At 54.4% G+C, this 17,396-nt stretch overlaps 1 protein-coding gene across 1 annotated transcript; it reads left to right on the plus strand.

Moving 5' to 3' along the window:
• The first annotated feature begins 6,295 nt into the window (after positions 1-6,295).
• LOC308233207 (uncharacterized protein C11orf24) lies at positions 6,296-16,492 on the plus strand. Its single transcript, XM_080640070.1, has 4 exons — positions 6,296-6,461; positions 10,455-10,655; positions 14,338-14,506; positions 15,231-16,492. The coding sequence occupies exons 3-4, from the start codon at positions 14,431-14,433 to the stop codon at positions 16,325-16,327; spliced, it is 1,173 nt and encodes a 390-aa protein (XP_080496196.1). The 5' UTR covers positions 6,296-6,461; positions 10,455-10,655; positions 14,338-14,430; the 3' UTR covers positions 16,328-16,492.
• The last annotated feature ends 904 nt before the right edge of the window (positions 16,493-17,396 follow it).

The following is a 17,396-nucleotide window of genomic DNA, read 5'->3' on the forward strand; positions in this document are numbered from 1 at the left end:
ACCTTTGACCAGTCGCCCAGGAAGCACAGCCACCTGCCCAGGTCCAAGGCTAGCCAGGCGGCGACAGCAACAGCCTTGACCTTTAACTTCTGAGGCATGGAGCAAGCACCAGCCACATGCACTGTCCCCCCCCACCCCCCTCCATCCAGACCCCAACTCCAGGGGAGGTATGGCCCCCTGGTTTCCTGAAGCCCCTCCTGTCAGAGTTGAGATGAAGGGGACGCACCTCAGGGCCTCGCTCTCTCACTCCTCCCTCTCAAGGTGGGCGGAGGGCTCACAGGGGTGACCACCATCCAGGCTGGCCTAGAACTCGGAGGTTCCCAGGACATGGGACTGCCAGGGCGAAGACTGGGAAAGTCCCTGGCAAACAGTCTCCCTTCTGGGCCGTGCCCACCCGAGGATGTGGGCACAAAAGAGCAAAGCAGGCCAGCTCTGTGCCTGCCACTTACAAGTGAAAAACCACTCTTCAACACATCGATGCCATTAAAAAGAGAGAGAGAGAGAGAGAGAGAGAGAGAGAGAGAGAGAGAGAGAGGAGGGATTTTTCTAGATAAAAACAGACTATGAGATATCCTGACTGATCTTTTTTAAAAAATGTTTAAAAAATAACTCTGCTGATATTAAGCATTGTGAATGTTTTTTTAAAGACGTGACAAGGCTATTGTGTTTACGTAAGAGCGTGCTCTTTGGAGGTCTCTTCTAAACGATTTGATGGAGCTCCGTCATAACAGTCTGCGATGTACTTTCAATATTTATATGTTTGGCAAATGTGGCAAAACCTTAACAAATGATAAAGCTAACTGATAAAATGATGGGTGGTCAGTGTAAAAAAAAAAAAGAAAGGTTATAAACCAGCCCACAGCCCTGGCCAGTTTGGCTCAGTGGATAGAGCGTCGGCCTGCGGACTCAAGGGTCCCGGGTTCGATTCCAGTCAAGGGCATGTACCTTGGTTGCAGGCACATACCCAGTGGGGAGTGTGCAGGAGGCAGCTGATGGATGTTTCTCTCTCATCGATGTTTCTAACTCTCTATCCCTCTCCCTTCCTCTCTGTAAAAAAAAAAAAAAAAAAATCAATAAAATATATTTTTAAAAAACAAATAAATAAATAAACCAGCCCACAGCCTGTAGAACCCTGTGGAGTGTCCTATCGCCTAGCCCAGGTGCCTCATGGAAGCTTTGGGGGCCCCTCTGAGTTCCTGTGGGAGCACGGTGGGAGGGGAGACCCAGCCCAGGATCTCCGGCACCTCCGCCCCGGGTTGGGGTCCGCCGTGGGAGGGCGAACCCTCTCAAAGCCCGAGTTGGACCCTCGGGTTCACTGGCACCTCCCCTGCCCTTGGCCCTCAGCCCCATCCGGTGCGCAGCGAGGCTGGGAGCCCGAGGCTGGGGCGCCTCCCGCCCGCGCCCCTCCCGGCCGGGTCACGGCGCTTCCCGGCGAGTCGATAAATCTCTGACCAAAGATCAAGGCGGGCAGGGGCAGAGCACGCGGCGCCTTTGAAGGGCCGCCCCGCCTCACAGTCAACGAGCTCCCTGCAGCTTTGTACCCAGACTTTGTTTTCTCCTGGCCAGGAAGGGGCGAACCCCTGGCCTCCCGCTGCGCAAACTGGGCCAGAGGCCGCAGGGCGTGTTCCTCCCAGTCTGTGTTCTAGGTTCCCCGGGAACGCCACGGAGTCCTCCTGACGCCCATTCTATAGAGGGGGAAACTGAGGCCCGGGGCAGGGTGGATCTCAATCTTGACTAAGATCCCTCCGCGAGCAAAGCCTGGAGCTGCAGACCCCGTTATTTTATTTCCTACAGCGAACGCCCTGTGCCTTTTTGGAGGGGGAAGATCAGAGTGGCTCCCGGCTGGGTCCTGCAGTGAGCCGTGCGGCCACGAGGGGGCAGCAGTATCTAGTCCTGCCAGGCTCTTCCCTGAGCGCAGCTTTCAGAGAAGAAACAGCTGTGAAAATAGGGCGGGGGGCGGGCGGGGGGTGTCTCTGAAGATGGACCTCGCTGTCAAGATAAGATAAAAGGGAAGGACGTGGGCTCCGGGGGATACTGAATGCGGAATGCCCACTGCATGCCTTTGGCCAAGTTGTTGAACCTCTGGAGACCTGTTTTCTTTCTTTTTTTGAAATATGTTTTTTAGTGATTTCAGAGAGAGGAAGAAAGAGGGAGAGAGAGATAGAAACATCAATGATGAAAGAGAATCATTGATCGGCTGCCTCCTGCACGCCCCCCACTAGGGATCGAGCCTGCAACCTGGGCATGTGCCCTGACTGAGAATTGAACTGTGACCTCCTGGTTCATGGGTGGACGCTTAACCACTGAGTCACACCGGTCGAGCTGGAGACCTATTCTCTAATCTGTGCCAATGGGGAAGATAGTTGCCCAGCTTGGTTGTGCTGGGAATTAAAATAATCAGGTAATTAGTATAAAATATTGCCCCAGGGTGCAGAGGGCCCCAGGCTGAGTCACCAGCCGAGACAAGGGCTGGGCTTCCTGGCACCTGCCTGGAGGAAGGGTAGGGTCTGCCCTTGACTTTCACATGCGGGGCTTGCACATCTGCAGACCCCTGCCGGCCACTGAGCATCCATGTTGCCCCCACAGGGAGACTGTTGTCATCTCCATTTTATGATAAGGAAACTGAGGCTCGGAGAGGCCACGGGCCACAGCCTATGTCCACCTCAGAACCGGGGACCTGGGATTTGCACCAAAGGCTCTGCCCTCTACATCCTGCACAAACCCCCACCTACCACAGCCCGGGTCACCTGTGCAGGGTCAGGGATAGCAACCCCTCCCAAATCCCTCCACCAAGGTGGGGGCTGCTGATGACGCTTTGACAGTTGTCCTCCCCACCCCCACCCACCCCCAGGTTTGCTGGATCACCGGGAAGAAGAGCTCTAGGTAGGTTTCCTTTGCCAGCCTGTCCCACCCAGTCCCCAGTGGCTCGGGACCCTCAGCCGTGGACAAGTAAGTTAATAACTGGCACAACAGTGAAACAGCAGAACACCAAAAAGAAAGCTCTTCAAGCCAGCCAGAGAAAAATGACAGAGTGCCAACCGTGAAACAAGATGGTCAAAGTGCAGAAAATACCCTCAACCTGGCATTCTAACCTGGAAAAACGAGCTTCAAGAACACTTTCCAGACAAACAAAACCAAGAGAGCAGGAAGGGAGGTGGGGTCAAGAGGTCGTCTGGAGGGAGAACCTGCAGACAGAAGAACAGCCAATGCAAAGCTCATGGGCCCAGAATGTGCCTGCCTGCTTTGTAATAATAATAATAATAATAATGATTGTTATTATTATTATTTCAAGACCATTTCCCCATCCCATTAAATGTTACAAAACTGTTTTCTGAACTCCATGAAGAACAGGTAAGCCTCATGTTCCTCTCCCCACCCTCACCCCTCCCAAAGTAATGCGGTCATAACTCTCCTTCCCACATGGTGCTCTGCACTCCGGGGCTCATAGTAAGTCCTGGGAACCATGACCTCACTGAGGGCTGTAATGAGGGAAGTGTCCACGCTAATCCCAGCACAGGTGGACACGTGCGCGCACACACACACACACACACACACACACACACACACACACGGGAGCTAATGCTTGGCTTTTGAGCATAAAATTGACTTGAGGATCCCAAAGAATTCTCCAAGGGTTTGACCTAATGATATATGCCATTTCAGAAATTAAAACCAAGAAATCTTTTTTTTTAAATGTTTTTATTGGTTTTTTAGAGACAGAGGAAGGGAGAGGGATAGAGAGATAGAAACATTGATGAGAAAGAAACATCATTAATCAGCTGCCTCCTGCACACCCTGACTGGGAAATCAAACCATGACCTCCTGGTTCGTAGGTTGACTTTCAACCACTGAGACACACTGTATGGCTTACAAAGCCTAAAATATTTACTGCCTAGTCCTTTAGAGAAAATGTTTGTCAATCCCCATTCCAACTAAATGCCCTTGGTTTTGTGTTCAGAGCATAAAATGAACCTTCAATTAATAATATCAATAAAGGGTAGAGCATGAAGGGAAGTGTTGGCTTTGTTTACCCCGCACAGGAGTATCAGTTCAATTTTCACTAGGTCAGTGCCCACAGAGAATTTATTAATCAAAATTACCATAATGAGAATTGACTGTATGGTGAAACGGAGGCACAGAGGGTCTAGTCTAAGCCTCGTGCCTGCTGTCGCTCAGATAAAAAGTGAAGGAACCAGCCTGGCCAGCATGGCTCAGTGGTTGAGCATGGACCTATGAACCAGGAGGTCACGGTTCAATTCCCAGTCAGGGCACATGCCCAGATGGTGGGCTCGATCCCCAGTGTGGGGCGTGTGGGAGGCAGCCAATCAATGATTCTCTCTCATCATTGATGTTTCTCCCTATCCCTTCCTTTCCCTTCCTCTCTGAAATCAATAAAAATATATTTTTTTAAAAAATGAAGGAGCCAGGATTTGACACCAAATAGTGTTACTCCAGAGCCCTATGTTCATATGTGGACTCTCGTGTGGCCTCACATTCAAATAACATTGTAATTCAACAACTAAAAGCTTTGAGTTTGTTATTGGCTATTTCTGCATAGGAAGCCTGAGATGACCTGTGCCCTGAGACAGAAGCTTAAGGATTGAAGTGTATCCTTCTCTTCAATTCATCCATTGCCATCGGAAGAAGCTGGCCCACCCTGCTGGACTCTTCAGAATACTCTGCAGAGACAGTATGCAGTTTCCAGGGCTGTGCTCAGTAGGCACTGGGTTCCAGGTGACCCAATCTACCAAAAAGGTACCAGACTCCCCTACGAAAGAATGTGTTTTCCTGTATTCTGGACCATCTAGGCAAGATATTTCCATTGTTCCTGAAACCCATTTTCTAATAATATCCCGGACTGTGTTTGGCCAACATTTTCTGTAAAGGACCAGGCAGTAAATATTTTAGACTTTGTGAGCCATAATCTAACTGCTCAACTACTCAACTCGGCCCTTGTGGTGCAAAAGCAGCCAGATAATACACAACCAGGTGGCATAACTATATTCCCAATAAAACTTTATTTACAAAAGCAAATGGCTAGCAGACCCCCGCTCTAGACTGTGAGCTCCTTGAGAAGGCTGGCTCAGACTAGGAGTAAAATGGTCCCGATTTTGCCAAGAAGGAAATGGAAACACAGTCACAGGGACATCGATTTTTGAAGAAGGCAAGAGTAGAACTCTATAACTGGATGTTTTGGTGTCTTTTCACATGTGAAGTGAATACAGCTACGGCACTTCTCACGTTAGATCTGAGCTAGTTGGGGAAATGAAAGCAAACACAAAGCAAAAAATCTTGTCTCCACAAACCCTACCAACTGGCCTAGGTCTTAGCAAATTCCTATGCAGGGTAAGTTCTACACAATTTAAAACTCTGAGGTTGAACTGGGTGGTGATAGCTCTGAATTGCTTTTCGGGTGTTCCCACAGCTCAGCGCTGGTGAGTTCATCCTGTCTTTGTACACCTTAATTTTCTGTCTGGTTTAGTTTTCTAGCCCAGGACCCCCAGACAGGTTATAAAACTGTCTGAAAATAAAGCCTTTGGTGTACTCCCATGCGTGCACGAAGAAGAGCTTCTATGGAAGGTAACCTCACTGGATGACCTGATCATAAATTTCAAACTGGGCAGGTCATGGTCCATAGTCACACCCCAGCCACAGAACTTCTTTAGTAAACAGCTTATCTTTGGCTTAAGCAGGCTCTGTGGATTGTTCCTGTGCATCTAGGTTAGCACACCTTTGAAATAAGCATAACCCTACACCCCACTTGCCCATTGTCATCCCAGTTTCTGTGTCTGTAAAATGGAGGCGAAGCAGCTCACAGTACTACTGCAGTGATTAAATCGCCGAATCTGCAGGAAAGTCACTGAACCAAGCACAAGGCTTGGCAAGTTGTAAGCTGCCATCGCTACTATTACTAGCAAGACCCTTCCCGCCCCAACGCGGGCACTCAGGGGTTGGATCAAGTCTGAGAGAGGAGGGCACGAATATGGCAGGGTCACCCCCTCGGTTCTCTGTAAACCATTGGGGTACATCTGATCTGACCCTGCCCCAGGCCCGGCACGCGGATCGCTGCAGCGAGATGCCCACATCCAAGCCGGCAGAGACCCGCATTAACCACTTCCGCCAAAGACCAGTCTGGAACAGCGACTTCCGGCCCGTGGGAGACATAGCTGGACCACCCGTGGGCGGGGGGGGGGCCTGTAGAAACCACGCCCCTTTCTCGATTCGCTTTCTGCGGCGCCAGGCACCACCTAGCGGATCCCTGTGCCTGCAGAGGCTGCCACGCCCCACCTCGGGCACGCCTCCCGGTGACGTCACTTCCGGGCGGGCGGGCCCGGGCGGCTGTCCTGAGAGCTCTGGCTCCGGGTGGTTCTGCTCTACTGCCGGCCACGTCCCCACGCCGGACCGCGGGCGCCTCACGCCGTCCGAGGGCCGCCCGGCCGCTGCAGGCCTGCCGCGCCCGGGTAAGAGGCCTGCGCTGCCATCGGGATGCTGTGGCCACGGCTGCTGGGACGGGCTTGGGGCTGAGAGAGGGAGGTGGGGGGCTGGAGAATGAATGGGGCACGAGAGGCAGAGCAGGGCAGGAAGAGAAAACGTGAATGGGGGCCTGGAGTGCAAGGTGATGGGGATTGGAGGTGTCCACTAATAAATGTCCAAACCTATAAGGAATTTGATGAGTTTATTTGAACCAAACTGATGACAATTGCCGGGAAGCAAAATCTCCAGGAGTTGAGAAAATGCTCTGGAGAAGGGCAGTTTGCAGCTTAAAGGAGGAGACTTAAGGAGGGTCACATGAAATTCATTGGTGGTAGATTAAGGGGGCAGGAGAAAGCAAAGTGGGGGAAATCTCTGGGATCGAATGAAAAGTAAACCGGACACATTTTCTGCTTATGTGCCAAACTTGCCAAGCAGGCACATTGCGAACAAAAACTAGGCTGTCGATCAGCATTTAAGTGTGACACCAAAGCTTTCAGAAACCAGGAAGCAATCGATGTAATTAAGACAATATCTCCTGCTCCAGGTCCCTGTTTGCCACAGGGACACATACTTTTACACGGGCGGGCACAGGATAGCCAATTACCATTTACAGACAGTATTTGGGGAACAGGATAACAGTGAGGGTTCTGTGTTCTGGTTGGTGGGTGTGCCCTGAGTTGTCTGGGAAAGGAAATGGCTCTGACATTCTGTAGGAATGTTACGTTGGATGTAAAAAGAGTAGACAGGCTCACTTAAAGCAACGGGTCAAGGAAACTACAGGCCTAGGACATACCACCGCCGTAACCCGCTTTTGGTTGGGGATTTTTATGTTCAGGCCATCCTATGTGGTTACTTTCAGTTTCTGAGTTTGCGGGGCCTGCCATGCTGGCCTCTCCTGAGCTTGTCAATTTTAGTATGGGTCCCTGTTCCCGCCACACTGGCAAGGAATAGGGGGAGAGGAAGAAACAGAGGGAGTCAGTTGGGGGCTAAGACTTCAAAGGAGCATGGATGGGGGGGCCCCGAGAGGCAGGAGACAGGGGATCGATCGCAAACCAGAGAAGAGGCCCGGGCTGTTCCAGTTTGGGAGCAGCAGATGGGCACGTTGGGACACTCCCGGATAGGCGGGGCACCGAAAGGTCCTCTACGGGCAAGGATGGGCCCTGGAAGTGTTCTGCCTGGGAGGGGTTGTACTTTCCCATCTGCTTATCTACCTCCTCCATGCGGGTCTGGGTGGCTGCTTAACAGTGTGTGCATTTAACTGTTAGGCTAATATGGGGAGTCAGCATCCACCAAGTTTGCCATCAAACATAAATGTGGCACTTACAATTCTGCCTATAATGTTTTGTTTTCTCCCCAAAAGGAAGCATCTCTAAAATTTCAATAAACCGGAGTGGAAAGTATTTAAAATACCGATTTTTCTGCTTATGTGCCAAACTTGCCAAGCAGGCACATGGCGAACAAAAACTAGGCTGTCAATCAGCATTTAACTGTGACACCAAAGCTTTCAGAAACCCGGAAGCAATCGATGTAATTAAGACAATATCCCCTGCTCCAGGTCCCCGTTTGCCACAGGGACACATCCTTTGGACCACAGGACAATGTCTATATACACAAAACCACACGCCTGTGTCTGTTGGGTTCTGGTATCAAAGTTCAGCCAGGTGACGTGTCAAGATAGGTGTCATTGGTCTGCCCTGTGTTTGCTCTCACAGCCCCTACTCCTTGGTATGTATGGTTTCTCCAGCTTGGAGTAGGGACTGGGGTCATGTCGCTGCTGCTAAGTAAGTATTACCAGAGCCATGGGATGTGGGGTAACAGGTGTAGTCCTTTGCCAAGCCTGAGGATTCCGGTGTTGGATCGTAGGAACCTGTGTAAGCCAGAAAAAGGAATCAAGCGTGTTGCAGTCTGATTTCACGTAACTTGCACGCAGCACCCTGCACATAACAAATAGGTTCATAAAAGAATTTAAAACCAAGCCAAGGTTGGGAACACAAGTCATCGGAGACAGGAGGTGTTGAGAGGTGTCACAAGGTCAAGGGCCAGAACAGGATTAGGAAGTTGACACCAAGAGGCGTCTGGGGCTCCCTTTTTTAAAAAACAAAACTGTTTTTATTGATTTTCAAGAGGAAGGGAGAAAGAGAAACATCAATAATGAGAGAAAATCATTGATAGGCTGCCTCCTGCATGCCCCCTACTAGGGATCAAGTCCGCAACTCAGGCATGTGCCCTGACTAGTAGTCCAACTGTGACCTCCTGGTTCATAGGTCGATGTTCAACCACTGAGCCAGGCCGGCCAGGCAGGGGCTGCCTTTTTGATGGAGTGGTGCCTGGCTCGTGGGGGTACTACCTCTCCTCTGCAGAACTTGTGGGAGCTGACCCCTGAAAAGGAGGGACTCCCAGCACCAGCCTAACCTCCTGTCTTTCCATCTGCCCTGGTCTCCCTCCCACCTAATACTAACTTCATTCTTTCTTGCTTATTTCCCTCTTGCCCAGGGGTCTCTTTACTTTCCATCTAGAGTAGTCTGAGATCTTGATCTGTCTAGTCTCCAGATAATGAGGATAACTGGCCTGACCCTTTTTTAAGGTTCACTGAAGCCTTTGCAGGGGAAACTGTTGTTTTAAATCTTGTGAATGGTTTGTCTATTGTGAGCCAACTTCCCAGATTAGCACAGGACCCCACAAATTAATCCTGACATTTCGAGTAGGCTGTTGGAAAGTGGAGGCAGGACCATACCAGAGAGATGAAGTCACGGCACAGCAAGGGCCTGTTCTCGCCTCTGCACAGCAGCCAATTCCCGGGTCCGTGGGAGTGATCCGCAGTCCCACTGGCTGGGAGTGAGCAGGCAGTGATGGTATCCGGCAGAGGTTAACTGAGAATCTTGTGGAGTTTCCTGATAGAGCCTGATAGACATGCTCCGTGTGTGCACTCGCCTTGTGTGTGTAATTGTGTGTGTGATTGTCTGTACACATGCATGGGTATGACTGCATATGTATACATGTGGCAGTGTGCACGTTTGTGTAGCTGTGTGTGAATGGATATGCCAGCCGTTGTGTACACACGAGTGACTGCATGCTCACATGTCTGTGCCTGTGCATGTATGTATGTGTGTGCATAGGTGGGCATTTGTGTTAGGGAGTGGGCCCATGATGGTCCTCAGGCATCACCACTTGCTAATGTCAGCCAGTGTAGGAGGTGATGAGTTCATGTCCGGAGCTTGCGTGAACTATTCAGCAATTGCACTGATTAATATCTTCACATTGCTGTTGTATCCCTGGATTCCTCTAACGTTTTGGTTGGCTCTTAAAAAAAATGCATCTCCTGTCATGTAAATAATAAAGTTTCTCTAAATTATAAAATCCGTGGGTGAAACTGTATCAGGTGGGCCTGGAAGCTCAAATTACTTGAAGAAAATCAGACATTGCTTTCTTTCATTGGAGCCTTTCAGAGTGTTTCCCAAAAGTGATGCAAGCTTGTTAAAAAAATAAAAAGATCTAAGTAGATAACCATTATGAACTTTCTGGTATAAATCTTTCCAGACCGCTTGACATATGCCTGTTTAACCAAAAACAGGATCGTGGTGTGTGTACTGTGTGTGATCTGCTTATTTCACTTCACGTTCCATGCTGGGCATCTTCCCATGGCAATAAATAGGCATTTGTGTGTTTTTTAACAGCTGCCATAGTATTTTATATATGGATGGGACCCTATTTTACGTAACCATTCCGATTTTTTACTTGTGTAAATAGCACCGCGATGAACACCTTTGTCGCTCTCCACTCTGTGCACCTGTCCAATTGCTTCCTGAGGAGGAATTCGGGCAGTAGACAGTGCTGCCCAGAAGCCGTGCCGGGAAAGTTTTGATACATAGTCTCCTTTTCCCAGCCGACCTCCTGAATGCTGCCTATTGGGTGCCTCCCGCCTCACCGACTGTTTTCCTCCTGCGTTTCCCAAGAAGTGTTTACTCTTTTTCAAACCCCAGATGCGACAGTTACCAGAGCGGAGCATCTGCCCGTGTCCCGCATGTTCCACAAAGCATGCCGTGGCCCGGGAGCGCTCCTCGCAGCTGCGCTCACCTCCTGCAGAGCCAGACCTCACCTGGCAAGCACACCGTGCCAAGCCCGCAGCTCTCCGAGCAGGAAGATGGCCCAGCCCGGGAGCGCGCCCTGAGCACCTGCCTCTGGTGAGTGTCTGAGGGCCGGGGTCACCTGCTGGGGACGGCACAGTGAGCTCGGAGGGGACTCTGCAGGCTCAGGGAGCCTCAAGGGGGAGGAAAGACAGCCAGGCCCAGGGGCCTGAGCCTTCCGGTATCCAGGAGGGGCCCGGACTGTGGCTCTTCACGTCAGAGGTTCTGCCTTCTGAGGTCCTCCAGGAGGGTGGTCCAAGGATGGGGACAGGTGGGGACCGTGTGGTCGTCTGCGGCCTTCATCTGTTTCTGTGACACAAATGCCAGTCACCACAAAAGATTCTCGGCTTGTGTCGCCATACCGTAATACCGTGGGAGCTCCCGTGCACAGCACCTCGCTGACGCCGGGGTAAAGGTGGTGCCTCGTGGCAGAAGGAGCTCTGGGAGGAGACCTGTCCCGGGACAGGGGGGAAATGGTCCACGCCTGTCCCAGGTGAGGCGGGGAGGAGGAAATCCGTTCGGCACATCGACCAGGCCCTCCCTGCATCTAAGAACCCCGAAGTTCACTGCGCGAGCAGGGTTGAAAACTGCAGCCTGTGGGCCAGCCTGCCTGCCACCTGTCTCTGCAAACAAAGTTTTAGTGGGGCACAGCCACGCCCATCGTGCACAGATCCTCCACGCCTGCGTGGCCCACAAAGTCTCAAATATTTGCCGTCTAGCTCTTTACAGGAGATGTTTGCCAGCTCTGCTCTAGAGGTTTGTAGCGAGGGGACATTGAACCTGAGGCCTGGGGTGCATTCAGGAAGCCCTCGCACGGCGTCCCACCCCAGGGGACCCAGCTCCAGGCTCAGGCGCAGGGCCACGCATGCCCAGATGTGACTGGCTGGAGAGAGCCATCTAAATGCACTCATTTACCCAGAGCCCAGCTGCATGGCCTCGGCAGATGGGAGGTGGAGGAGCGAGTTCTTCGTGCCCGGGACCTTCACTCCGATTCTTCCCCCTCATGACAGTGTCTGTTTCTTCTCTCCTCTCTCCACCCCCACTTGTCTGTCAAAACAAAGAATGCCCTTGCTCTCTAGAAGACAGATGCAAACCTGCGGTTCGGAGGGCTGAGGAACCCCCAAACCTGTGAGCCCAGGAGCCCTTGCGGACGATTCTGGAGGGCAAGTGCAGGATGAAGGGAGATAAAGTCAGTGACTCGTAGGGAGGGGTCAGAAGCACCAGGGGATGTGCCGGCTGCCAGAAGAGTTTGTGCTCAGTTGGGGTTTGCAGTCATGGGGCCACCCTACAAACAGCCCCAGAAACATCCATTTATGCTGCACGGGCTGTCTGTGGGCTGCTGGCTAAGCCAGGCTCTGACTGGGAACAACAGGTATTCCACGTGCCCGGGACGGGGCCGAGGGAGCGGAGAGGCCAGTGGGGCCAGACTTTGGAGGCCGCCTGGGCCGTGTTAAGGAGCTTTGGGGTTATCTAGGGAGGGGAGGGGTTTGAGCCGTGGAGGCAGGGTCAACTTTTGGGCAGCTGTGGGGTGGGGGTGGGGGCAAGTGGATCAGGGCAGCGGGGATTCATTTGTGATGCTTCGCGCTGATGGGGGGACACAGAGCCTTGCCGGTCACCAGGAGCGGCCTGGCTGCAGGGCTGTGCGGAGCAGTGGCAGCGTCCGTGCTGGGCGAGGAGCCGGTCAGGATGTTCATTCCGTGCCCTCGGCTCCCTCCTGTGACGCTCCGTGGAACTCGGGATCCGCACGGTGAGGGCCCCGTGGGGAGACCGAAGGCCTAAGGCAGTGGTCGGCAAACTCATTAGTCAACAGAGTGAGCCGCAGTTTGCCGACCACTGGCCTAAGGTGGCTTCAGGCAGGATTGACTTTGGAGGGACGCTTGGGAGCCCCATCCTTGTTGCCTGCCCTTAGGGTCCCACCGGCCTGCCCTCTGCCCGAATCGAGCAGTGAGTCAGGGACTAGGCATGACCGAGTGTGGCCAGGCTGCTGCCGGGGAGGACCATGTGGGACTCGGGCCATTGGGCAGGACTGAGGATGGGGTCAGGGGCACCCGGGGCCAGCGGGACGTGAGGTGACGGGACACTTGAGGTCAGCCGGCCCCTCAGCTCCCCGTTGCACCCCTGCAGCAAGGAATCCCAGCCTGCCGACACTTGAGAGGGACCAGGGTGAGTGTGGGAACACCCCTGTGCACCCCAGTCCTCATCCTGGCGAGGCTTGGCCATGGCGGCATTTCCGGAAGTTTCTGCCGTCATGCTGTCTCCCTCAGGTGGACAACCAGTCCTCTCAGCCTGCCCTCCGTCTCGACAGTGGCGCCCCCTCACCTATTCCACAGCCTCCTGGGGCCTCGTCCCTGCCTGCCTGCATCTGCCCACCCTGCCCCTCACCTGGTGGACAACCTCTCTAGTCTAATCCCAGGTCGCACCACACTGTCCCTGGGCCCCACCCTGCTGCTGTCACCTGCTGCTTTCTCCCACTTGCCTCCCAGCAGGTGGATCCCATCCACCTTCCAGAACAGTGGTTCTCAACCTTTCTAATGCCGCGACCCTTTAACACAGTTCCTCATGTTGTGGTGACCCCCAACCACAAAATTATTTTCGTTGCTACTTCATAACTGTAATTTTGCTACTGTTATGAATCGTAATGTAAATATCCGTGTTTTCCGATGGTCTTAGGCTCTACAGCAGTGGTTCTCAACCTGTGGGTCGCTAGCAGGGTTGCCTAAGACCATCGGAAAACACAGATATTTACATTACGATTCATAACAGTAGCAAAATTACAGTTATGAAGTAGCAACGAAAATAATTTTATGGTTGGGGGTCACCACAACATGAGGAACTGTATTAAAGGGTCGCGGCATTAGAAAGGTTGAGAACCACTGTTCTAGAACATGGCTCAGGTGCCACTTTCTCAGGAAACCTTCTCTGACACCCACTCCCACCCACCCACCCACCCACCCACCTGAGTTCAGTGCCTCCTCTGGGCCCCTGCAGCACCCGGTCCTCCCCACCCTCACCCAGTCTCCCAGAGGACCCGCCTTCAACTTACCCTTCAAGGCCTGCCAGGCGCTGTCTCCTCCACGCTTCCTGCTCGAGTCACGCTTCCTGCTCGAGTCATGCCTCCGCTCCATGTCTGCGCCGGCCTGCAGTGACCTCTTTTCTGTGCCCCCCAGACGGCAGGCTTCCTGGAGGGCACTGCGTGGCTTCCACCTTCTTGTCCTGTGCGCTGCCGGGCACAGGAGCAGGCACTGGGGATACTGGACGGTGGGTGGGTGGCTGGATGGATGGATGGTGGCGGGCTAAGTGGCATCTCCGTGTGAAGGGCCTGGTCAGCCGTCCCGGGCTGCACAGAGGTGCCATGGGCCTGGTCTGTGTCCCGCGGCCACAGGAGACGTTGAGGAGGAAGACTTGGCCCATCTTGGCGATCAGAATGCCTTGGCCCTTGCTCTGCTGCTCCCTCCAACTCTGAACTCTGGGGTGGGTAGTGGGCACTTGGGGGGTTGAGACTCATCATGGAACTGGGTCAGGAAGTGCTTTAAGCCATCACACACAGACCCTGGTCTGATCACTAACCACCGTGGCTGAGACGCGGCGTGCTCTTCCTGGGTGCCAGCCTGGTCGAGGCACTTGGCTCGGTTGGCACGCCAGACCAGGCCAGAGCCCTGCACACGGTGCAGTACTGTACCCGGGCCAGGCCAGGCCAGGCTGTGCGTTACTGACCGGACGCCTTGTCTCTTCATCACAGATCCCTCGGCCACGTAGCCGGCATCGTTAGCAGCCTGAGAGCGGCAGCTGGGAGCCTCGGGACCGCCAGCCTTGCTCCCGGCTCACCCACAAGATGTGGACAGCCCTGGTGCTCGCTTGCATTTCCTCCTTGTCCTTCTCTGAAAGCCGAGTGGCACGCCAGGGTCCAGGTGAGTGAGGAAGCTGGGGGATTGCTGCACAGGCCCCAGTGGCCCCAGCGCACCCTGAGCATGCGGGGTGTCTGCAGGCCCCGGCTGAGAGTGGGAGCCCCCGAGCTCCACGGGCCAGGCTGGGGAGGGATGTCAGGCGGAGCTTCTCCAGGCCCAGCGAGGGTAGGGAGCCCCCAGTGGGGCCGGGCCTCGGGGCCCTGAGAGGGTCTCTGGCTGGACCCTGCAAAACCTCCTTACTTCCAGAATCCTGGTCTTTGCTGGGGAGTTTGTCCACTCAGACCTCAGACACTTAGTGGCTGTCATTCTGACAGCGCCCCCGCCCCCAACCCCGCCGGCATCCCGCTGCAGAGCCTTCATGAAGCCAAGAGGTCTCGTGGGAATAGCTGGGCGGCGGGTTATCTGCTCTGTAAGCCACACAGTGTGTTTGAGGGTTCAATGAGGAGTCACACCTGTCATGTGAGGCTCACCCTGTCTGCTGTTTTGGGGATTGGATCAAAGAGCGAAGCTCTTAAGCCTTCCATGGGCTTGGGGTTCAGAGAGGGCAGAGCAGTTTCAAAACCAAAGTGCCAGCTGCCCCTGCGGTGGGCTGCAGGCCAGGTGTGGCAGCGAGGAGATGGGGAAGCTGTGCACACCCCTCCCTAGTCTCTCTGGGCCCAGCAGACAGGCCAGCGAAGCCGCCAGCCGCCCCCTGATTGTGCCGTCTTCTCTCCTTTCTGACTTGAAGGGCCCTTCGTCTTCACCCAGACGCAGGCTGATTTAGTCACAAAAAGCACATCCAGGGAAACGACTGACAGCATCTTTAACAGAACCTCAGAGGGCGTGACGACGCCCTCTCCTGTCACGTTGGCCAGAGAGACTTTGGGAGCCAACCACAGCTCCCCTGCAGTCACAGCAGGGCGGACACCCAGGACTGACGTGGGCGCCTCGACAGCTGCCGTGGGTCCCGCCAACCTCACGGACTCCAGGGTGCCCACGCCGACGTCCACAGGGCCAACCCCGGCGTCCACGGCCACTCTCAGCACACCCCACACCCAGACACCCAGCGACGGTACGTTGCCAACAGCAGCACCTTGGACGACGCTGGCCACCAGCACGCAGACTGCGGCCACCGCCACGGCAAATGCAGGCAGCGCCCGGGGCTCACAGAGTCCCGCCGAGCACACCCCCCGCCACTCCACAGCCAGCCCCGCGCTCCCCACGAGTCCCCACGCACTTAACACATCCACACAAGGTCCCACCACCCAGCCGTCGACTGCCCAAACCGTGGCAGACACAACAAGTAGGCCCACCCCGCCCCTCGAGAACACAACCCCAGAGCCCACCCCCTCTGTGGCTTCCGTGTCCACCACAGCGGTGACAGCTGAGGGGCCAGCTGCCAGCACAGTGCCAGTTCCTGTGCCACATGCCAGCCCCACACCTGGGATGGAGGCCACGTCCCCCACAACACCAAGCCCTGTTTCATCTCCATGGGGGGCCACGGGGCCTGCCACGCCCTCCACACCGGAGCAGGTGCGGCCTGAGGCCACAGGTGGCACTGCTTCCTCCGGGCCAACCCCTGGGAGCTCAGGGGACCCTAAGATGCCAACCACGGACTCGTGCCAGCTCAGCACCCAGGGCCAGTACGTGGCGGTCACCACCAGGGCCCTGCCCCTGTCCCCCGTGAACAGAGGGGCGCTGCTGGCCATGCTCTTGCTTGGGGTGGCCCTTCTCTTCGCGGTCTTGGTCCTGTTTGCGCTGCAGGCCTACGAGAACTACAAGAAGAAGGACTACACGCAGGTGGACTACCTAATTAACGGGATGTACGCGGACTCAGAAATGTGAGGCGGCGGAGGCCGGCCTTCGGCGCCAGCTGGACCCTCGGGGCTGGGCCCTTCCCTCCTTCCATGTTCCCTCTGAGACCAAACCAAGTGCTTCCAAACCCTTTGGTGCAATTCAGGAGATATGCCAGACGTTTAAACACATTCAATTGTGGTCAGATTAATTCCACGTCACTAAAAGGCTGCTGCTTTTTTTTCATATTTATTTTTGTAAACGATCGTGTTGATGGGGCAGGCAGTGATTGGGTGGGTGGCATGAGGCGAGGCGGGGCGGGTGAGCCCTGGTGTCAGACCCTGGCAGGAATTAAAGCAATGACCGCTTTCCCTTCAGACAGTGTCTCCCCATTTATGTGGCCCCACCCGCCTCGCCAAGGGGAGCCTTTGCAGATACAAGAGGCCTTGGACTTGGCTGTGCCTGGGCCGCTTCCTTGGGCTTAGCTCTTGTGCCCAGTCCTGCCCACACTCAGCGGGAGGGGTCTCGGGTGCCACGTGGAGACCGCCCTTTCCTCTAATTCTTCCCTCCTCCCCCCTCCCGGACCATTAGGTGGTGAACCATGTGGAGTTCGATTTGGGCATGAAATTGCACCCACCGTGTGAACGCACCTGAGCCACACGCTGTAGCCGGGTCAGCCTGACCTGCTGAGCCCCCACTCGCAGCGGCCCTGCACGTGCGCACTCACCTCAGGTGGTCATTATTAGCACCTCGACCCAGGTCACCCTGGAACCTGGGGAGCCCCAGGCCCCAGTGAGTGCAGGGCCCACTCCCCTCGGCAGGACAATTGCCCTGGGTTCCTGGCTCCTACTTCCCAACACCAGTGGCCCTCAGCCACACTGTGTCCTTGTCCTGTACCGGCTCCTGTCCTGCTTAATGCAGGGAACACACTGCTCTCCCCCTGAACCCGGGGAGATCAGCTTCCCTCCCCATTTTATTTTTTAAAAAATTAATTTTTATTGATTTCAGAGAGGAAGGGAGAGAGAAATAGAAACATAAATGATGAGAATCATTGATCGGCTGCCTCTTACACACCCCCTACTGGGGATTGAGCCTGCAACCTGGGCATGTGCCCTTGACT

The sequence above is a fragment of the Plecotus auritus genome (genome assembly GCF_963455305.1).
Source record: "Plecotus auritus genome assembly, chromosome: 9".
In the NCBI taxonomy this organism is placed as follows: Eukaryota; Metazoa; Chordata; class Mammalia; order Chiroptera; family Vespertilionidae; genus Plecotus; species Plecotus auritus.